We start from the raw sequence: 24,493 nt of genomic DNA, 5'->3' as shown, positions 1-24,493 counted from the left end.
CTTTTCACTGCTTCTAACAACTTGCCTCCCACACCATATATTCTTAATACCTTCCACCAACTCCATCACATGCCTTCTCCAGATCCATAAATGCTACATACAAATCCATTTGCTTTTCTAAGTATTTCTCACATACATTCTTCAAAGCAAACACCTGATCCACACATCCTCTACCACTTCTGAAACCACACTGCTCTTCCCCAATCTGATGCTCTGTACAAGCCTTCACCCTCTCAATCAATACCCTCCCATATAATTTACCAGGAATTCTCAACAAACTTATACCTCTGTAATATGAGAACTCACTCTTATCCCCTTTGCCTTTTCACAATGGCACTATGCACGCATTCCGCCAACCCTTAGGCACCTCACAATGATTCATACATACATTAAATAACCTTACCAACCAGTCAACAATCCAGTCACCCCCTTTTTTAATAAATTCCACTGCAATACCATCCAAACCTGCTGCCTTGCCGGCTTTCATCTTCCGCAAAGCTTTTACTACCTCTTCTCTGTTTACCAAATCATTTTCCCTAACCCTCTCACTTTGCACACCACCTCGACCAAAACACCCTATATCTGCCACTCTATCATCACACACATTCAACAAACCTTCAAAATTCTCACTCCATCTCCTTCTGACATCACCACTACTTGTTATCACCTCCCCATTAGCCCCCTTCACTGAATTTCCCATTTGCTCCAATGTCTTACGCACTTTATTTACCTCCTTCCAGAACATCTTTTTATTCTCCCTATAATTTAATGATACTCTCTCACCCCAACTCTCATTTGTATATATATGTATACATATATATATATATATATATATATATATATATATATATATATATATATATATATATATATATATATATTTTTTTTTTTTCATACTATTCGCTATTTCCCGCGATAGCGAGGTAGCGTTAAGAACAGAGGACTGGGCCTTTGAGGGAATATCCTCACCTGGCCCTCTTCTCTGTTCCTTCTTTTGGAAAAAAAAAAAAAATGAGAGGGGAGGATTTCCAGCCCCCCGCTCCCTTCCCTTTTAGTCGCCTTCTACGACACGCAGGGAATACGTGGGACGTATTCTTTCTCCCCTATCCCCAGGGATAATATATATATATATATATATATATATATATATATATATATATATATATATATATATATATATATTCTGATCTGAGGTAGTTACCCATTTTATCGACCAACTCCTAAGTGTGGATGAACAGCTGGGTTGACTGAAGACCAATTGCCGCAACCAGCATTCTAACCTATGTACTCGACTCTGTGTGGCCCGTGAATACGTCACAGTCAGAAAACGCTAACCACCACACCACAGGAGTCCATAACTGCTGTCAATAAGATTTCGTTTGTTCTGGCTCGATTTCTATGTCAAGAGACTTAGTCCTGAAGTACGTGTAAGGTTGGCTTGTACATTCCCCAGCTAGTGTTAGCCAGTCCCCTGGCATGGATCCATTTTTCGGCACTCTCCTGTTGTGGGTTCGACAGGTGTGGTTATACAGTACCTAATGTGATGACACCACAAAACGCTAAATACATAACAGGCATATATGATTATTTCGTCGGGTAACTACAAACACCTGCGTGTACAATGTCAGGCCTGGCAAAATATCTTTTCGTTGATCTCGATTGTTAACTAGCTGTTCGCACGAAGTAACTTGACGTATTTCTACTGCTAAACATTTTTCTTCTCCCATACATCCACACATACTTAACTTACATGTACATATTTCTTAGGAATGTGTCTTCACCATTTGGTATCAGTTAACCTTGTGGTAGAGGATAGTGAAGGCTGAACTTCTGCCAGTCATCGCAAGACGCGCCTTAAGTATACTGTAGGATGCAACGACCTCGACTCTTCCTTGATCATCGAGCCTGGACGAACTGCGAGCTGATGACATAATGACGACCCGCTAGATTAATCGATGTGTGTGTGTGTGTGTGTGTGTGTGTGTGTGTGTGTGTGTGTGTCTGTGTGTGTGTGTGTGTGTGTGTGTGTGTGTGTGTAGGAACCCAGCCATACCTCGATCAATACTCTGACATTAATTGTTTTCGAACAAAGTTGTCTATTGTTTTGTTCCCAACGGTAAAGCGTGTTACCTTGACCACAGAGGCAGAGGGATTTAGAATGATAACCACGAACTGTTTGTGGCAGGAGTAACAGTAGTCAGAGATCATTTCGCTCAACCATATGGCACACACAACCCCCGCCCCCCCGTAACAACCCCTCCATTACAAAACATGATAATAAGTCATTTTCTCAGTCTCCTGCGCTTTCATTGGCTATCGTCATCTGGCTAACTTTCTGGAGGCACCGTCGCTCCTGGCTGCCTCAGTTGTTGCTTATTTCCCGGTTAGAGAGGAATCTCCACTGCTGTGTGGTGTCTGAGGTCTGGTCCAGGAGGCCAAGCGTGTGAGGCCAGTTGCGCCAGGCCGACGTAGGTACTGGATCTGGGTGCAGACTGCAGGACGTGGACATGTGGAAACTGGTGAGTTGCAGGTTGTTACTGTCTATATTACCATTCGACGCAAACACCTGAGGTCGAGTCATGTGTTTATGTGTATAAAGTGTGTGTTGTGGCGAGGTATCCAACTGTCCAGCTCTGCCGCATACCACAGTGTTCTTATGTAAGCAAATCTTTTTATATGTTCCATATGAAGCAAACTCTAGTAAAACTTAACAAAAGCATAACAGAATAGAGAATTACATACATTACGAAGAAATCCATGAAGGGATTTATGTAACTGATTCCTTTTAAATTTTCATGGGTCAAGTGCGCTGAGACTTGCTTCCATACATCTTCTTTTAATAAGCTTCGTGTTTCATTCATGTTATGTCCTCCGATAGCTCTATCCTTATCTCTCTCGAAGAAATGTTCACTCTCCATGTCATCGATCTGTTTTTATATCTCAAAGGTTGTGATCAGGTCAACCATCGCTCCTCTCTCTTCCAACATGGGTAAATTTGAAGTCATTCATCCTTATTTCCGTAACTCGGTTCTCTTGATCCTTGTTGCCCTCCTCTCGACCCCCTCTGTTGTCTAATAGTGTTTGTTCAGGTGCGGTGACCAGACTTGAGAAGCATATTTTAGTTCTAGCCTTATATAGGATATGAACAGTTTGTTAAATATTTCCTTACCCATATACTCGAATGCTAATCTAATATTTGCCAGCAGACTTTGTCTCTATAGCTACTCTGCTATTCTCCTAGTATGGATATCTGGCGATAGGCTGTCTAATACAAGTCCTTCTTACACGCAAAAACCTTTGTGCCATCCTCATTACTTTATATTCACTCGGGTTGAATCTCATCAACCATGTATCAAACCAAATTCTGAACCCGTTTAGGTCCACTTGTAAGCTGATGTAATCTTCTTCAATTTCACTTCCTTCATGATCTTACCATCATCTGCAAACATAGTTTGTGATGGGTATATCATGTGATAGATATTTTGAGGGAAGTGTGTGGTGGGCGTGTTAAAAGTAATGTGTGGAAGGCATGGTTAGGGTATTTTGTGGTAGGCATTGTACAGGCAGTGTGTGGTGAGTGTAGTGAGAAAAGTGTGTCTTGGGTGTAGTGAGGGCAGTTTACGGTGATCGTGATGAGGATCGTGTTTGGTGGGCATAATGATGGTAGTGTGTGGTAGGCGTGGTGAGAGGAGTATGAGGTGGGCGTGGTGAGGACAGTGTGTGGTGAGCAGGGCAAGGGTGAAGTGTAGTGGGCGTGTTGAGAGCAATGTGTGGTGGGATTGGTGAAGGCAGTGTCGTGGGCGTGGTGCTGGCAGTATGTGGTAGGCTTGGTGAGGATATTGTATGATGGGCGAGGAAAAGGTTGTGTGTGGTGGGCGTGGTTAGGGCAGTATGTGGTAGTTATAGTGACGGTAATGTGTTACGGGCACTGTGAGAGCACTGTATGGTAGCTGCGGTGGTGGTAGTGTGTGGTGGACGTGATGAGGTTAGTGTGTGGTGATCATAGTGACGGTCTTGTAAGGGCAGTTTGTGGTGGTCATAGTGACGGTATTGTAAGGGCAGTGTGTGGTGGCCGTGGTGGAGATAGTGTGTGGTGGGCGTGGTTAGGGTAGTGTGTGGGCGTGGTGAGGGTAGTGTATGGTCGTGATGGTAAGGGCAGTGCTGTGATTGTGGTGAAGGCAGGATGTGGTGGGCATGGCGAGGGCAGTGTGCTTTGGGCTTGGTGAGGGTGGTATGTAGTGGGCGGTGTGTGGGCAGTGTGTGCTGTGTGTGTGGTGAGCGGAGTGAGGGTAGAGTGTGGTGTTGGGCCGGATGAGGGTAGTGTGTACTGCACGTGGTAAGGTTTGTGTGGGGTGAGTGTGGTGGGAATCATTTCTAATGGGTGAGGTAAGGGCATTGTGTGGTTGGTGGGATAGGTCAGTGTGTGGTGGGTGAGGTATGGGTAGTGTGTGGTGGGTGTGGTGAGGGCAGTTAGTGATGGGCGTGGTGGGGGTAACGTGCGGGGTGCATGGTAAAGGCAATCTGCAGCGGGCGGGGTGAGGGTAGTGTGTGGTGAGTGTGGAAAGAGCAGTTTGTGGCGGGCGTGATAAAGCCAGTGTGGTGTGCGTGATGAGGGCAGTGTGTAGTGGGCGAGCTGAGGGCAGAGGACAATGTGAGGAGAGTGTAGTGAAGGAGGTATGTGGTGGGCGTGTCGAGGGTAGTGTGTGGTGGAAGGGGTAAGAACAGTGTGTGGTGGGTGTGATGGAGGCGGTTGGTGCTGGGTGTAGTGGGGGTTATGTGTGGTGGGTTAAGTGTGTAGTGGGAGAAACAAGGGTAACGTCTGGTGGACGTGGTGAGGACAGTGTGTGGTGGACGTGGTAAGGGCAATGTGTGTTGGGCGTGGTGAGAGCAGTATGTTAATACCCGTAGTGAGCAGTGTATGGCGCTCAGGGTTATATTAGTGTTTTGGCATTGTGAGGGCAGTGTGTGATGGGCGTCATGAGGATAGTGTGGTTGGCTTGGTTAGTGTAGTGTGTGGTTGGCGTAATGAAAGCAGTGCTTGGTGGGCGTAATGAGAACAGTGTGTGGTTGGCGGGGTGAGGGCAATGTCAGGTGGGTTTAGTGGGGTTGGTCTAAGGAATGCGTGATGAGGGTGGTGTGTGGTGGATGAGGGAAGCTTATTGTGGGTGGAGCGAGGATAGTGTTTGCTGGTTGTGGTGAGGATAATGAGTAGGGGACGTGGTAAAGGTTGTGAGTCTTAGGTGTTGTGAGTCTTATGTATCGGGTGCGGTGAGGTTACTGTGTGGTGGGCAGGATAATGTTAGTTTGAGGTGGGAGGAGTGAGGGTAAATACATGGTAACTCTGGTGAGGGCAGTCTGTGTGGGTGTGGTAAAGAAAAGTTTGTGGTGGGCATGGTGAGGTCAGTGTGTGGAGCACTTGGTGAGGGCAGTTTATAGTGGGCGCAGTGGGGGCTTTGTGTAGTGGATGTAGAGGGCAGTGTGTACTTGGCGTGGTGAGGGTAGTGTGCGCTGGGAGGGGTGAAGGCAGTGTTTGGTGAGCGTGGTTAGGGCTGTTTTTGGAGGACGTAGTGAGGACAGTGTGTGGTGTGCGTGGTGAGGGTAGTGGGTGGTGTGAATGATGAGTACAGTATATGGTGGATGTAGTAAGGGCAGTTTGTGGTAAGCGTAGTGGGGGCAATATGTGGTGGGAGGGCCGAAAGTCCTTTGGGATTGACATTGTGATGACAGTGTGGTGTGTGAGTCGAGGGTACTGTGTGGTGAGTGTGGTGAGGGCAATGTGTGGTGGGTCGGGTGATGGTATCGTGTGGTGTGTGGGGCGAGGGTAGTATGTACAGGCTGTATTGAGGGTAGTGAGTAGGTGGTGTAGTGAGGGTTGTGTGCGATGGATGTGTTGAGGAAAGTGTGTGGTGGGTGGGGATGAGATCAGCATGTAGGAGGAGTGAGGATAGTGTGTCATGGGCGTGTACCATTTCAAATGACTTGGCCGCCATACTCGTCTCTATAAGGCTTGCAGAAATTCCCATCACAGACAGTCTGATTATTTCCAATTCTTTATCCTCAGCACTTGCCCTAAATGTACTTGAGATCACACTGCCGCATGCTTGTCCTTGAAGCCATGTAAGAGAGCATTATTGGTGAAGGCAGTATATGCGTAGTAATAATAGTAATATTAATGATAATAATAATGATAATGATAATGATAATACTAATGATAATAATAATGACAAAAATAATAATAATAGATAATAATGATAATGATAATGATAATACTAATGATAATAATAATGATAACAATTATAATAATAATAATAATAATAATAATAATAATAATAATAATAATGATAATAATAATAATGATAATAATAATAATGATATCCCTGGGGATAGGGGAGAAAGAATACTTCCCACGTATTCCCTGCGTGTCGTAGAAGGCGACTAAAAGGGGAGGGAGCGGGTGGCTGGAAATCCTCCCCTCTCGTTTTTTTTTCAATTATCCAAAAGAAGGAACAGAGAAGGGGGGCCAGGTGAAGATATTCCCTCAAAGGCCCAGTCCTCTGTTCTTAACGCTACCTCGCTAATGCGGGAAATGGCGAATAGTATGAAAGAAAGAAAGAAAATAATAATGATAATAACAATAATGATAATACTACTGCTAATACTACTAATGATAATAATAATAATAATAATAATTGCTTTGAAGAATGTATGTGAGAAATACTTAGAAAAGCAAATGGATTTGTATGTAGCATTTATGGATCTGGAGAAGGCATATGATAGAGTTGATAGAGATGCTCTGTGGAAGGTATTAAGAATATATGGTGTGGGAGGCAAGTTGTTGGAAGCAGTGAAAAGTTTTTATCGAGGATGTAAGGCATGTGTACGTGTAGGAAGAGAGGAAAGTGATTGGTTCTCAGTGAATGTAGGTTTGCGGCAGGTGTGTCTGATGTCTCCATGGTTGTTTAATTTGTTTATGGATGGGGTTGTTAGGGAGGTGAATGCAAGAGTTTTGGAAAGAGGGGCAAGTATGAAGTCTGTTGGGGATGAGAGAGCTTGGGAAGTGAGTCAGTTGTTGTTCGCTGATGATACAGTGCTGGTGGCTGATTCATGTGAGAAACTGCAGAAGCTGGTGACTGAGTTTGGTAAAGTGTGTGAAAGAAGAAAGTTAAGAGTAAATGTGAATAAGAGCAAGGTTATTAGGTACAGTAGGGTTGAGGGTCAAGTCAATTGGGAGGTAAGTTTGAATGGAGAAAAACTGGAGGAAGTAAAGTGTTTTAGATATCTGGGAGTGGATCTGGCAGCGGATGGAACCATGGAAGCGGAAGTGGATCATAGGGTGGGGGAGGGGGCGATAATTCTGGGAGCCTTGAAGAATGTGTGGAAGTCGAGAACATTATCTCGGAAAGCAAAAATGGGTATGTTTGAAGGAATAGTGGTTCCAACAATGTTGTATGGTTGCGAGGCGTGGGCTATGGATATAGCTGTGCGCAGGAGGATGGATGTGCTGGAAATGAGATGTTTGAGGACAATGTGTGGTGTGAAGTGGTTTGATCGAGTAAGTAACGTAAGGGTAAGAGAGATGTGTGGAAATAAAAAGAGCGTGGTTGAGAGAGCAGAAGAGGGTGTTTTGAAATGGTTTGGGCACATGGAGAGAATGAGTGAGGAAAGATTGACCAAGAGGATATATGTGTCGGAGGTGGAGGGAACGAGGAGAAGTGGGAGACCAAATTGGAGGTGGGAAGATGGAGTGAAAAAGATTTTGTGTGATCGGGGCCTGAACATGCAGAAGGGTGAAAGGAGGGCAAGGAATAGAGTGAATTGGATCGATGTGGTAACCGGGGTTGACGTGCTGTCAGTGGGTTGAATCAGGGCATGTGAAGCGTCTGGGGTAAACCATGGAAAGCTGTGTAGTTATGTATATTTGCGTGTGTGGACGTGTGTATATACATGTGTGTGGTGGTGGGTTGGGCTATTTCTTTCGTCTGTTTCCTTGCGCTACCTCGCAAACGCGGGAGACAGCGACAAAGCAAAAAAAAAAAAAAAATAACGATAAAATAAAAAAAATAATAATACTAATAATAATGATAATAATAATAATAATAATAATAATAATAATAATAATAATAATAATAATAATAATAATAATAAAAGTAACAATTATTAATCAATACTTTATTCAGTCAATTTGTAGCACCTTATACAAACTGAAACTTTTCGTGGATCCACAGCCATTCATCAGTCTCATACACAAGATGAAAAAATGAAAATACAAAGTGCAGTAGCTAAAGGTATACATATACATTAAAAGACAACAGATTTGGTTCAGCGTTATTATCATACACACGCTATCGCCAATACTGTCACAAACAGGAAACAATTATCTTTTTGAGTTTACATGATTGTAGAGTTTAAGACTTACTGGTACAAATGAATTCTCATGTCTGCATTTTTTTTGAAATGGTAAACACAATATTCTGCCTTATCTTAAAAACTCAAGTTATTATTCAGAGAATGGGGAAAATCACTCATAACTCTATAAATTAAATCGAAGACATATTTTGAATATTATACATCTAGTGCAGTTATATTAGTACCCAATTTACTAGCTATCTTTTCAATTTTCCTAAGTTTATTCTTATTTTTTCTACACTCAAACATCCATGGTATGATGCTAAACAAAAGCAAAGTGTCTCTACGACTGACATAGAAAGAATAGTCCTATCAACTTTTAGTTTTTTCAAAACTCTTAAAAAAATGAGTCCTTTGCATACATTTTCCATAAAGCTTTTTAGTATTAACATCACCATTTAGACTACCATCAATAATCAAACCAAAGTACTTGTAATAGTGCACAATATCTAGTTGTTCTCCTTTGATATGAGCTGTTCAATGCACTTTTCCTTCTTGCGAAAGTCACTCACCATTTCTTTGGTCTTTTTCAATTCACATTCAAGTAATTTTTATCACACCATTGAACGAAGTCATTAACTTAAGCCCGATACTCACATTCATATTTATCCCTTATTTTTCCAGTAATCACCGTCATCAGCAAGTTTGATAACAGAACAGGTTCCGTAGTTACGAGTGCAATCACTTGTATATAAAGTAGATGATAAGGCGATAAAACAGCCCTGTGGAGCACCAGTGGTCGTAATTATGATGTGAGATCTAACATTTCTAAATTTTACAAATTGGGGTCTATTTGCTAGGTAACTATACATCCAAGAAATGAGATCGCTTCAAAGAATGTGGTTTCTCTAACATAATGTGTGGTTGTATAGTATTAAATACACTACTGAAATCAATAAAGAAAACTCTTGAATAAATGTTAGGCATGTCAGGATGTTGTCTAAACTGATGTAACAACATTATGGTTGCATCTTCAACACCTCTCCCATCACCATATGCAAAGTGCATAGTATCTGACGGAATCTACATATCACAGAGACAGTTTTTAACAATGACTTCAGAGCATTTCATCACGACTGGTGTGATAGCCAGAGGTCTTAGGTCATTCATAACAATAAGTAATGGAATCTTAGAGACAGGTATAGTTTCTGATGTTTTCCATAAAGTAGGAAGTTCACATTGAGTACGAGAAGATTGAAATAGAATATGTAAAGGCTTATATAATTGTACACATCAAGATTTTAATATTTTGGCACATAAACTATTAGAACCACTTGCCTTACCAATTTCCACCATTTTTAAAGATAACAATACATTCTCTTGAGAAATTACAATTGGCGGGTCATTCGTACTATATGTAATAGACAGGACATCAGAACATACTTTTGAAAAATGTCTATCATGGACAACTGTTTTAACCCATTCCCTGCTGCATTTCTAGAATTATTAGTTCGAAATAAGATTTCAACCTTATGTCTATAAAGTAATGTAGCATGTTTGATCTTAAAGTCGTGTTGTTTTTGTGCATTCATTATTACATTCTTATTCCAAGATGACAATGTTACTTTCTTCTCATTTAAACAATATCTTACTTCTTTTGTTACCTAAATATTTAATGTTCAAATACGTTGTGAGAGTCCTGATTTGGTACCAACATACTCACACAAAAATCAACGTAACTATAGTAAGGACAACAACATTATAATCAATCTCATAATTTTCATTATACAAAACAGAGAAATCAGTCGTCAAAACATCCTTGTAAAGTAAAAGAACACTCATTTGACTATATACATATATTTACTTTCTGACACCACTGTTTTTAATCTTTGTTTATATATAGGCATATAGTACAACATATTATGATCAGAATTCGCAGATGCGAGTGTCTTAATGACCTTATAACCATTTTCCACAGAACACTACATTCAAAATATTATCACCTCGAGTACAACAAACTGTGTGTAAGTACGAATCATGTGATGGAAAGTACAACAATCAAAATCCCTAAGTACAATCTTAATATTCTCAGGACGTTCATTATCAGTTCTGTTTATACAGTTAGATAATAATGGAGTCGCTTGAGACTAATCATTTGATGGTGGAATGTAAGCAATAGTAAAATATACATTATTACATTCCCGGGGCAAATAAAAAGGTTTGCAAATAAAAACTAGATAATCGATGTGATAATTGCAAAATCTCTCTTTAACGGTCACTTTATTACACCAGCTCTCATTCACGTATGCAGCTATTCCTCCACCGTGTTCTTTGTTAGTATCCCATCTATTAGATCTGCCCAGATGGAAACCATCAATACTCATAATTCCATCTGAATCCCTGTATCTGAGCCATGTCTCAGACAGGGCAAGCTCAGCATTATCCCAATACTCGCACTGGAGTCTACAGCGGGTCGCCAGTCATCGAGCTTGTATCGAAGCGATCTCACATGGGCGAACACCACCGAGGGCATGGGAGGTGTGCTATCACGTCTTCTAAGATGGACTCGGACACCACCTCTTCTGCCACGTCTTTGTGTACATCTACGCCGGGCAGTTTTGTTTTTACTAAGTTGAGCTAAACCTTCTGCTATTTTGCTGTTTAGCCATCCCTCGCTTTTCAATAAATGCCCACCGGGTTGGGCAGCCTCCCGGCCATATTTGATGTTTACATTCATACTGAACACGGTCCCAACCAATAGTATGGCTATTCCAAGCTACAGCAGCGAAAGTTTCAGCCAGAAACGTCATATACTGATTCTTGAACTTCTTACGTCGTTCTGCACACCTTCTACAGTAACTTACACCTCATAAGTACTCAAAAACAATGTGGTGAGGGTCGTGTGTAGTGGGTGCTGTGAAAACAGTATGCGTGAGTTGAGTGTAGTATGGGCAGTTTGTGGTGAACTTAGTGAGGGTAGTTTTTGTAGCGTGCGTGGTAGAGGTAGTGTGTATTGGGCGTGGTGAGGGCACTAAGTGGTGAGTGTAGTACGCAGTGAGTGGTTGGCGTGGTGGTAGTATGTAGTGGGTGGGGTGGTGGTAGTCTGTACTGGGCGTGGTGAAGGTAGTGAGTGGAGAGTGTGATGAGGGCAGTGTGTGGTGGGCCAGATGACAGCAGTGTGCCTTGAGCGTGATGATGGCTGTGTGTGGTGGATGGGGTGAGGGTGGTTTTCGGTGGGCGGTAGTGTTTACTGGGTGTGGTGAGGGTAGTGAGCGAGGAGAGTGTGATGAGGTTTGTGTGTGGTAGGTGTGGTGAGTGTGGTTAAGGCAGTGTGTGTGTTATATGTGGTGAAGTTAGTGCGTGGTGCGCGTAGTGCATGGTTGGTGTGGTTAGAGCACTTTGTGGTAGACATGGTAAGGTCAGTGCGTGGCGTGCGTGGTAAGGGTGTTGTGTGATGGGCGTGGTGAGGACACTGTGTGGTGTATGTAGTGAGGGCAGTGTGTAATGACCATAGTAAGGGCAGTGTGTAATGGGCGGGATAAGGATAGTGTTTGGTGGGCCGGGTGAGAGCTGATAGTACGGGGATAAATATAATCAGTGTGTGGTGAGTGTTGTGAAGAGTGTGTAGCAGGCGTTGAGAAAGCAGTGTGTGGTAGGTGTAGTGAGGGAGTGTGTAGTGGACGGGGCAATGATTGTGTGTGATGGACGTTGTAAGAGCAGTGTGTGTTGGGCGTAGTTAAGTCAGTGTGATGGGCGGACAACGATTGTGTGTGTGGGCTTTGAAAAGGTAATGTGTGGTGGGTGTACTTAAGGAACTGTGTGAATGGATGGAACAACATTCTTGTGTGATGAGCGTAGTGAGGGCTGTGTGTGGTGGGCGTGGTGAGGGTTGTGTGTGGTAGGTATGGTACGAACAACATGTGTGGTGGGCATGGTGTGAACGGTGTGTGGTGGCCGTGGTGAACAGTGTCGGCATGGTGAGGGCAGTGTGTGATGGATGGAGTTAGGGCAGTCTGTGGTGAGGGTAATGTGTAGTGGGCGTGGTGAAAGTATCGTGTAGTGGACGTAGCTCTGGTAGTAAGTGGTAGTATGTGAGAGCAGCGTGTGGTAGGCGTTGTGAGGGTAATATGTGGTGGAGTGGTGAGGATAATGTGTGATAGGTGGGGCGAGGGTAGTGTGTATTGGGTGGGTCGAGGTTAAATTGTAATGATCGTTGTCAGGGTAATGGGTAGTGTGAGTCATGAGGAGAGTGTGTTGTGGGCTTGGTGCGAGCAGTGTGCGTGTCTGGTGAGGGTAGTATGTGGTGGGTGTGGCGAGGATAGTGAATGGTGAGAGCAGTGTGTGGTAAGCGTTGTGAATTCAATATGTCATTGGCGGGGTGAGGATAGTGTTTGGTGGGCGGGGCGAGGGCAGTGTGTAGTGTGCAGATCGAAGTTAGTGTGTAGTGGGCGTTGTGAGGTTAGTGTGTCGTGGGTGTGGTGAGAGCAGTGTGTGGTGGGCGGGATGAGGGCAGTGTGTGACGGGCGTGGTGAGGGAGCTTGCGCTGTGGCGGCTGTTGCGAGGTTAGTGCATGGTGGAGAGGGTGAGGGTAATGTGTTGTTGGCAGGTCGAGGTGAATATGTAATGGACATGGTGAGGGTAGTGTGTGGTTGGGCAGGTGAGGGCGATGTATAATGGGCGTGGAGAGGTGAGCCGGTAGTGAAAGCAGTGCGTGGTAGGCGTTGTAAGGGGAATATATGGTGGGTGGGGTAAGAAGGGAGCATTTTGGCCGAGGTGAGGGTTTAGGGGGTGATGTGTAGTGGGTGTGGTGAGGGTAGAATGTGTTGATCGTGGTGAAGGTAGTGTGTAGGTGGCGTGGTGATAGTAGCGTTTAGTGGGCGTAGTGAGGGTAGTGTGTTGGATGCGGGGTGAGAGTAGTGTTTAGTGGGTATGATGAGAGCAGCATGTACTGGGCGTGTTGAGTGTAGTGTGTGGTGCGCGGAGTGAGGGCAGTAAGTGGTGGGCGTGGCGAGGGAAGTGTGCGAAGAGAGAAGTGAGCAGTGGGCGTTGTGAAGACATTTTGTAGTGGGCGGGGTGAGGATAGTGTATAATGGGCGGGGAGAGGGTAGTGTGTAGTAGGCGTGGTGAGGGTAGTGTGCAGTGGGCGTTGTGAGTGTGTAGTGGGTGTGGCATGGGTTGTGTGGTTGACGGGGTGAGGGTATTGTGTGGTGAGTGTGGTGAGGAGAATGTGTGATGGGTTGAGGACAGTGTGTGGTGGGCGTGGTGAGTGTAGTGTATAGTGGCCTGGCAAAGGATCTGTGTGGTGGGCATGGTAAAAGCAGTGTGTAGTGGTCTTGGTGAGCAATGTGTGGTCGGCGTGGTTAGGGCAGTGTTGTGGGAGTGGTGACGGCATTGTGTGAAGAGCGTGGTGATGACAGTACGTTGTGTGTGTGTGTGTGTGTGTGTGTGTGTGGTGACAGTTGTGTGTAGCGGGCAGTGTATGGTGGGAGTAGTGAGGGGAGTGGGTGGGGCAAGGTTGTGTGTGGTGGGCGTTGTGAGGGTAATGTGTGGTGAGAGCGGTGAGGACAGCGTGTGGTGGGTGTAGTTAAGACAGTGTGTAATGGTATATGGTGAGGGTAGTGCGCGGTGGGCAGGGCGAGGGTAATGTTGTGTGGCGAATGGGGCGAGAGTAGTGTGAGATGGCGGGGTGAGGGCAGTGTGTGCTGGGTGTGTCGAGGGCTGTATGTGGTGGGTGAGGTGAGGGGCAGAAGGGCAATGTGTATTGGGCATGATGGCGGCAGAGTGTGCAGGGCGTGGGGAGAGCAATGTGAGATTAGTGTAGTGAGATAGCATATGTTGGGTGGTGAAAGGGTATCATGTGGTAGGCGTGGTAAGGGTGTGTAGTAGGCGTGGTGAAGGTGTGCAGTGGGCGTGGTAAAGGTGTTTAGTGGGCGTAGCGACGGTAATACGTGAATGATATGCTGATAGGTTTATGATGTCACACCCTGGACTTAAACCCAACGAGGTCTCTGGTCACACGCACCGCCCAGTTGTTAAGGGCGCTCTCTGTGCTGGGATCTTTCAACTCCCAAGGCACGCACCGTCGAGAATAATCCCTGCCTTCCTTTTGTGTGATGTTTTAGGTACATGACCGCTTGATTTCATACACCAGTTTCAGCATCAGGTGGCAAAGCACGTAAGTAACGCTAGTATGTGAACTTTTCTCCTGTCGCTGAACTTGTCTTACATTTGCTATAAAGCCGCACGCACATCCATATACAGGTACACAGTTATATATATATGTATATATATATATATATATATATATATATATATATATATATATATATATATATATATGTATGTATATATATATATACATATATATTCCATGTGTGGCGAGGTGGCGATGGGAATGAATAAAGGCAGACTGTGAATTGTGTGCATGGGAATATATGTATGTGTCTGTGTGTGTATATATATATATATATGTGTACATTGAGATGTATAGGTATGTATATTTCCGTGTGTGGACGTGTATGTATATACATGTGTATGGGGGTGGGTTGGGACATTTCTTTCGTCTGTTTCCTAGCGCTACCTCGCAAACGCTGGAGACAGCGACAAAGCAAAATAAAAAAAAAAACATATATATATATATATATATATATATATATATATATATATATATATATATATATATATATATATATATATATATATATATATTATCCCCGGGAGTAAGGGAGAAAGAATACTTCGCATGTATTCCTGGCGTGTCTTACAAGGCGATTAAAAGGGGAGGGAGCAGGTGGCTGGAAATCTTCACCTCCAGTTTTTACTTTTCCGAAAGTAGGGACTGAGGAGGGAGCTAAGTGAGGATTCTCATTCAAAGGCTCGGTTCTCTGTTCTTGATGCTACCTCGCAAAAGCGAGAAATGGCAAATGTGCATGATATTGCAGTGGAATTCATCGAAAAAGCTGGTGACTGTATGTATGGATCATGAAGAAGTGCCTGAGGATTGGCGGAATGCATGCATGGTGCCATTGTACAAAGGCAATGGTGATAAAGGTGAGTATTCAAATTACAGAGGCATAAGTTTGTTGAGTATTCCTGGGAAATTATATGGGAGGGTATTGAGAGGGTAAAGGTGTGTACAGAGCATTAGACTGGAGAAGAGCAGAGTGGTTTCGATAGTGGTAGAGGACGTGTGGATTAGGTGTTTGGTGAAGAATGTATGTGGCATTTATAGAACTGGAGAAAGCATATGAAAGGGTGGATGGAGATGCTTTGTGGAAGGTTTTGAGAGTATATGGTGTGGGAAATAAGTTGCTAAAAGCTGTGAAGAGTTTTTACCAAAGATGTAATGCATGAGTACGAGTAGGAAGAGAGGAAAGTGATTGGTTCCCAGTGATTGTCGGTTTGCGGCAGGGGTGCGTGATGTTTCCGTGGTTGTTTAATTTGTTTATGGATAGTGTTGTTAGGGAGGTGAATGCAAGAGTTTTGGAGAGAGAGGCAAGTATACAGTCTGTTGTGTATGAGAGGGCTTGGGAAATGAGTCAGTTGTTGATCGTAGATAATACAGCGCTGGTGGCTGATTCGCGTGAGAAACTGCAGAAGTCGGTGACTGAGTTTGGTAAAGCGTGTGAAAGAAGAAAGCTGAGAGTAAATGTGAATAAGAGCAAGGTTAATAGGTTTAGCAAGGTTGAGAGACAAGTTAATTGGGAGGTAAGTTTGGATGGAGAAAAACTGGAGGAAATGAAGTGTTTTAGATATCTGGGAGTAGACTTAGTAGCGGATGGAACTATGGAAACGGAACTGAGTCATAGGGTCGGGGAGGGTGCGAAGGTTCGGGGAGCGTTAAAAATGTAAGGAAAGCCAGAACGTTATCTCGAGAGCAAAAATGGGTATGGTTGAAGGAATAGTGGTTCCAGCAATGTTATATAGTTGCGAGGCATGGGCTATTGATATGGTTGTGCGGAGGAGGATGGATGTGTTGGAAATGAAATGTTTGAATACAATATGTGGTATGGGGTGGTTTGATCGAGTAATTAATGAAAGGGTGAGAGAGATGTATGGTAATGAAAAGAGTGTGGTTGAAAGAGAAGAAGAGGGAAGAAGTGAAAGCGGGAGACCAAATAGGAGGTGGAATGATAGCGTTAAAATGATTTTGAGCGATCAGGGTCTGAACATACAAGAGGATGAAAGGCGTTCAAGGAATAGGGTGAATTGGAACGATGTGGTATACCAGGGTCGACGTGCTGGCAATAGATTGAATCATATATATATATATATATATATATATATATATATATATATATATATATATATATATATATATATATATATATATATATATATATATATATATATATATATATATATATATATATATATATATACACATATGTATATATATATATATATATATATATATATATATATATATATATATATATATTTTCTTTTATTTTATACATATTCGCCATTCCCGCGATTGCGAGGTAGCGTCAGGACCAGAGGACTGAGCCTTAGAGAGAAAATCCTAGCTTGGCCCCATTCTCTGTTCCCTCTTTTGGAAAAGTTAAAAACTGGATGAGAGGATTTCCAGCCTCCCGCTCCTTCCCCTTTTAGTCGCCTTCTACGACACGCAGGGAATACGTGGGAAGTATTCTTTCTCCCCAATCCCCAGGGATGATATATATATACATATATATATATATATATATATATATATATATATATATATATATATATATATATATATATATATATATATATATATATATATATATACATATATATATATATATATATATATCCGCTTCCATGGTTCCATCCGCTCCCAGATCCACTCCCAGATACCTAAAACACTTTACTTCCTCCAGTTTTTCTCCATTCAAACTTACCTCCCAATTGACTTGACCCTCAACCCTACTGTACCTAATTACCTTGCGCTTATTCACATTTACTCTTAACTTTCTTCTTTCACACACTTTACCAAACTCAGTCACCAGCTTCTGCAGTTTCTCACATGAATCAGCCACCAGCGCTGTATCATCAGCGAACAACAACTGACTCACTTCCCAAGCTCTCTCATCCCCAACAGACTTCTTAATTGCCCCTCTTTCCAAAACTCTTGCATTCACCTCCCTAACAACCCCATCCATAAACAAATTAAACAACCATGGAGATATCACACACCCCTGCCGCAAACCTACATTCACTGAGAACCAATCACTTTCCTCTCTTCCTACACGTACACATGCCTTACATCCTCGATAAAAACTTTTCACTGCTTCTAACAACTTGCCTCCCACACTATATATTCTTAATACCTTCCACAGAGCATCTCTATCGACTCTATCATATGCCTTCTTCAGATCCATAAATGCTACATACAAATCCATTTGCTTTTCTAAGTGGATCATAGGGTGGGGGAGGGGGCGAAAGACCTGGGAGCCTTGAAGAATGTGTGGAAGTCGAGAACATGGGTGTATAGCATGCGTACGTGTAGGAAGAGAGGAAAGTGATTGGTTCTCAGTGAATGTAGGTTTGCGGCAGGGGTGTGTGATGTCTCCATGGTTGTTTAATTTGTTTATGGATGGGGTTGTTAGGGAGGTGAATGCAAGAGTTTTGGAAAGAGGGGCAATTAAGAAGTCTGTTGGGGATGAGAGAGTTTGGGAAGTGAGTCAGTTGTTGTTCGCTGATGATACAGCGCTGGTGGCTGATTCATGTGAGAAACTGCAGAAGCTGGTGACTGAGTTTGGTAAAGTGTGTGAAAGAAGAAAGTTAAGAGTAAATGTGAATAAGAGCAAGGTAATTAGGTACAGTAGGGTTGAGGGTCAAGTCAATTGGAAGGTAAGTTTGAATGGAGAAAAACTGGAGGAAGTAAAGTGTTTTAGATATCTAGGAGTGGATCTGGCAGCGGATGGAACCATGCAAGCGGAAGTGGATCATAGGGTGGGGGAGGGGGCGAAAATCCTGGGAGCCTTGAAGAATGTTTGGAAGTCGAGAACATTATCTCGGAAAGCAAAAATGGGTATGCTTGAAGGAATAGTGGTTCCAACAATGTTGTATGGTTGCGAGGCGTGGGCTATGAATATAGCTGTGCGCAGGAGGATGGATGTGCTGGAAATGAGATGTTTGAGGACAATGTGTGGTGTGAAGTGGTTTGATCGAGTAAGTAACGTAAGGGTAAGAGAGATGTGTGGAAATAAAAAGAGCAGTGGTTGAGAGAGCAGAAGAGGGTGTTTTGAAATGGTTTGGGCACATGGTGAGAATGAGTGAGGAAAGATTGACCAAGAGGATATATTTGTCGGAGGTGGAGGGAACGAGGAGAAGTGGGAGACCAAATTGGAGGTGGAAAGATGGAGTGAAAAAGATTTTGTGTGATCGGGGCCTGAACATGCAGGAGGGTGAAAGGAGGGCAAGGAATAGAGTGAATTGGATCGATGTGGTATACCGGGGTTGACGTGCTGTCAGTGGATTGAATCAGGGCATATGAAGCGTCTGGGGTAAACCATGGAAAGCTGTGTAGGTATGTATATTTGCGTGTGTGGACGTATGTATATACATGTGTATGAGGGTGTGTTGGGCCATTTCTTTCGTCTGTTTCCTTGCGCTACCTCGCAAACGCGGGAGACAGCGACACAGAAAAAAAAAAAAAAATATATATATATATATATATATATATATATATATATATATATATATATATATATATATATATATATATATATATATATATATATATATACCGTGTTGGAGGTGGGAAAACAATGTCTTTTCAGATACTTGCTTTGTTTGATACTTCACCCATCTTTCCACCCCTCGCCCACCCTACTTCCCCTCACCAAATACCCTACTTAACTCACTCCCTTTCTCATCTCCCCTGTCTACTCCAACCTTTTTCATCTTTCTGTTTTTTTCTTTTTCTTTCGCTATTCCTCGTATCATTTATGAACTGCTTTACAGTACATCCTGTTTCTAAAAAGGTTTACTTCGCATATTACTAGATTTGAAAGTGATAAAGAAGATTAACTGAATAATCATAACCTTTTTTATATAAGTAAGTAAGTAGGAAGAGAGGAAAGTGATTGGTTCTCAGTGAATGTAGGTTTGCGGCAGGGGTGTGTGATGTCTCCATGGTTGTTTAATTTGTTTATGGATGGGGTTGTTAGGGAGGTGAATGCAAGAGTTTTGGAAAGAGGGGCAATTAAGAAGTCTGTTGGGGATGAGAGAGCTTGGGAAGTGAGTCAGTTGTTGTTCGCTGATGATACAGCGCTGGTGGCTGATTCATGTGAGAAACTGAAGAAGCTGGTGACTGAGTTTGGTAAAGTGTGCGAAAGAAGAAAGTTAAGAGTAAATGTGAATAAGAGCAAGGTAATTAGGTACAGTAGGGTTGAGGGTCAAGTCAATTGGAAGGTAAGTTTGAATGGAGAAAAACTGGAGGAAGTAAAGTGTTTTAGATATCTGGGAGTGGATCTGGCAGCGGATGGAACCATGCAAGCGGAAGTGGATCATAGGGTGGGGGAGGGGGCGAAAATCCTGGGAGCCTTGAAGAATGTGTGGAAGTCGAGAACATTATCTCGGAAAGCAAAAATGGGTATGTTTGAAGGAATAGTGGTTCCAACAATGTTGTATGGTTGCGAGGCGTGGGCTATGGATATAGCTGTGCGCAGGAGGATGGATGTGCTGGAAATGAGATGTTTGAGGACAATGTGTGGTGTGAAGTGGTTTGATCGAGTAAGTAACGTAAGGGTAAGAGAGATGTGTGGAAATAAAAAGAGCGTGGTTGAGAGAGCAGAAGAGGGTGTTTTGAAATGGTTTGGGCACATGGAGAGAATGAGTGAGGAAAGATTGACCAAGAGGATATATGTGTCGGAGGTGGAGGGAACGAGGAGAAGTGGGAGACCAAATTGGAGGTGGAAAGATGGAGTGAAAAAGATTTTGTGTGATCGGGGCCTGAACATGCAGGAGGGTGAAGGAGGGCAAGGAATAGAGTGAATTGGATCGATGTGGTATACCGGGTTTGACGTGCTGTCAGTGGATTGAATCAGGGCATGTGAAGCGTCTGGAGTAAACCATGGAGAGCTGTGTAGGTATGTATATTTGCGTGTGTGGACGTATGTATATACATGTGTATGAGGGTGTGTTGGGCCATTTCTTTCGTCTGTTTCCTTGCGCTACCTCGCAAACGCGGGAGACAGCGACAAAAAAAAATATATATATATATATATATATATATATATATATATATATATATATATATATATATATATATATATATATATATATATATATATATATATATATATATATATATATATATATATATATATATATATATATATATATATATATATATATATATATATATATATATATATATATATATATATATATATATATATATATATATATATATATATATATATATATATATATATATATATATATTAAGAATATATGGTGTTGGATGCAAGATGTTAGAAACAGTGAAAAGTATTCATCGAGGATGTAAGGCATGTGTACGTGTAGGAAAGTGGTTGGTTCTCAGTGTATGTTGGTTTGCGGCAGGGATTCGTGATGTCTCCATGGTTGTTTTCTTGCCCTACCTTGCTAGCGCGGGAGACAGCGTTTCTCTGGTGCACTTTCGTGTAATGATCACGTCGTCGAGGGAGGTACGAGAATGAGGCGGAAGACGTGGAACAGTCAGTTGATATACAAGGAATATATTTTTCGTCCCTCCCCCCCTCCACCTCCAAAGAAAAATGCTATTTTTGATTATTCCTGAAGGTGATAGCTTTGCTTAAAAACCTTAGTATAATCCAACTATGGGTTTCTGCTGCCAGCAAAAGGGAAGGCTCAGGTATTAGAGTAGTGGTCCCCTCCCATGACCCCTGCAAACTTAACGCAAACTTTGACTGCACTTTATTGTGTGACTCTGCCAGCAGTGTGAGAGAGGGCTCAGGTGGTAGTATAGTGGCCCTTCCCAGTACCTCAGCTAACTCAAGGATTATCCCATCCCCTACCCTTGGAGCAACCCATTAGGTAATAGGCTGTTGACAACAGCCAACTAGGGTGGTACTGCCGTCCATGTCAGGATTGCTGATCTTACTTTCTTTCTCATCAAAACAAGACTACCGGGCAGGTCGTACCATCTCCTCCTTACAAGTACCATATTCCCACTCAAACCTTGCCGATTTTCGTTACTTTTTTCACATAAGTATTTTGCAGCATCATGACAGTGTCCGTCATATCTATGGCCACCTGGTTCCCGGCATCATGGGGTGTTCAGAATCTCTTGGTTTCTGCATGACTCTACTTCCTATGAGAGGGGAGGCTCTGGCAGTAGTAATACCGGCCCCTCCCATGACCTCTCCCTCTCTGTTAGACCTTCCTGTTTTTCCATTCACTATGCCAACATTCGTGCATGAGTCTCTCTTGTAACTTATCCGCAGTTTATTCCAACAGACGAGCGATCAGGGCCACCACAACAGGAAAGAGGTCAGACACAATATCTGAACAAAAGACCAGAATTAGCACGCAAACAATGGCAGGGTAGAGGATGGAGGTAATATATTCAGTAATCTTCTTATCTAATTTTTCCTCTCTTCGTTGCGAAACATGAATCTAGCGTCGTCGCCTAGGATGAAGGCTCAAAACGGCATGCAGAAGGTCCCAAGGACCTAGGGAGCCAAGCACTCTAATGAAATAAGCGGGCAACTTACTTCACAAATAAGAGTGTGGTCTTGCTATATGCCGTACCATAACATTTTCTCCCCCCATAAGTCAACCGATTCGGAAAGACCTGGTGCGGAACGTGCCGTGGACACTGCAGTACAGTGATGTGTGTGTGTGTGTGTGTGTGTGTGTGTGTGTGTGTGGAATGACTAAGGGAGAGAAGGGTGACATTGAGGACGGGAGTGCGCATGACAACGGCTATATGAATACCTCACTCGTCAGGACTGATGTTTCAACCCCAGTTATGTGGCTCAAGATCTCTCTTCAGCCACATATTCCTTCAAACATAACCATTTTTGCTTTCCGAGATAATGTTCTCGACTTCCAAACATTCTTCTAGGCTCCCTGGATTTTCGCCCCCTCCCCCACCCTATGATTCACTTCCGCTTCCATGGTTCCATACGCTGCCAAATCCACTCCCAGATATCTAAAACAATTTACTTCCTCCAGTTTTTCTCCATTCAAGTTTACCTCCCAGTTGACTTGACCCTCAACCCTACTGTACCTAATAACCTTGCTCTTATTCACATTTACACTTAACTTTCTTCTTTCACAAGCTTTACCAAACTCAGTCACCAGCATCTGCAGTTTCTCACACGAATCAGTCACCAGCGCTGTATCATCAGCGAACAACAACTGACTCACTTCCTAAGCTCTCATCCCCAACAGACTTCATACTTGCCCCTCTTTCCAAAACTCTTGCATTCACCTCCCTAACAACCCCATCCATAAACAAATTAAACAACCACGGAGACATCACAAATCCCTGCCGCAAACCTACATTCACTGAGAACCAATCACTTTCCTCTCTTCCTACACGTACACATTCCTTACATCATCGATAAAAACTTCTCACTTCTTCTAACAACTTGCCTCCCACACCATATATTCTTAGTATATATATAAATGTATATATATATATATATATATATATATATATATATATATATATATAAATATATATATATATATATATATATATATATATATATATATATGTATATATATATTTTTTTTTTTTTTTATACTTTGTCGCTGTCTCCCGCGTTTGCGAGGTAGCGCAAGGAAACAGACGAAAGAAATGGCCCAACCCCCCCCATACACATGTATATACATACGTCCACACACGCAAATATACATACCTACACAGCTTTCCATGGTTTACCCCAGACGCTTCACATGCCTTGATTCAATCCACTGACAGCACGTCAACCCCGGTATACCACATCGCTCCAATTCACTCTATTCCTTGCCCTCCTTTCACCCTCCTGCATGTTCAGGCCCCGATCACACAAAATCTTTTTACTCCATCTTTCCACCTCCAATTTGGTCTCCCTCGTCTCCTCGTTCCCTCCACCTCCGACACATATATCCTCTTGGTCAATCTTTCCTCACTCATTCTCTCCATGTGCCCAAACCACTTCAAAACACCCTCTTCTGCTCTCTCAACCACGCTCTTTTTATTTCCACACATCTCTCTTACCCTTACGTTACTCACTCGATCAAACCACCTCACACCACACATTGTCCTCAAACATCTCATTTCCAGCACATCCATCCTCCTGCGCACAACTCTATCCATAGCCCACGCCTCGCAACCATACAACATTGTTGGAACCACTATTCCTACAAACATACCCATATATATATATATATATATATATATATATATATATATATATATATATATATATATATATATATATATATATATATATATATATATATATATATATATTTATACTTTGTCGCTGTCTCCCGCGTCTGCGAGGTAGCGCAAGGAAACAGACGAAAGAAATGGCCCAACCCCCCCCCCCCCCCCATACACATGTATATACATACGTCCACACACGCAAATATACATACCTACACAGCTTTCCATGGTTTACCCCAGACGCTTCACATGCCTTGATTCAATCCACTGACAGCACGTCAACCCCGGTATACCACATCGCTCCAATTCACTCTATTCCTTGCCCTCCTTTCACCCTCCTGCATGTTCAGGCCCCGATCACACAAAATCTTTTTCACTCCATCTTTCCACCTCCAATTTGGTCTCCCTCTTCTCCTTGCTCCCTCCACCTCCGACACATATATCCTCTTGGTCAATCTTTCCTCACTTATCCTCTCCATGTGCCCAAACCACTTCAAAACACCCTCTTCTGCTCTCTCAACCACGCTCTTTTTATTTCCACACATCTCTCTTACCCTTACGATACTCACTCGATATATTTCATACTATTCGCCATTTCCCGCGTTAGCAAGGTAGCGTTAAGAACAGAGGGCTGGGCCTTAGAGGGAATATCCTCACCTGGCCCCCTTCTCTGTTCCATCTTTTGGAAAATCAAAAAAAAAAAAAAGAGGGGAGGATTCCAGCCACCCACTCCCTCCCCTTTTGGTCCCCTTCTACGACACGCAG

At 42.9% G+C, this 24,493-nt stretch overlaps 1 protein-coding gene across 1 annotated transcript in view; it reads left to right on the top strand.

Moving 5' to 3' along the window:
* Positions 1-2,385: 2,385 nt before the first annotated feature.
* LOC139760231 (uncharacterized) overlaps positions 2,386-24,493 on the top strand; it is a 148,156-nt gene continuing 126,048 nt past the window's right edge. The window contains exon 1 of the mRNA XM_071683159.1: positions 2,386-2,519. Coding sequence (XP_071539260.1) covers positions 2,508-2,519 — 12 coding nt within the window. The 5' untranslated portion in view covers positions 2,386-2,507. The remainder of the gene's footprint in view (positions 2,520-24,493) is intronic.

Source organism: Panulirus ornatus, chromosome 35 (genome assembly GCF_036320965.1).
Source record: "Panulirus ornatus isolate Po-2019 chromosome 35, ASM3632096v1, whole genome shotgun sequence".
In the NCBI taxonomy this organism is placed as follows: Eukaryota; Metazoa; Arthropoda; class Malacostraca; order Decapoda; family Palinuridae; genus Panulirus; species Panulirus ornatus.
The sequence above is the reverse complement of the archived record's forward strand: the minus strand, read 5'-3'. Positions and strand labels throughout refer to the sequence as shown.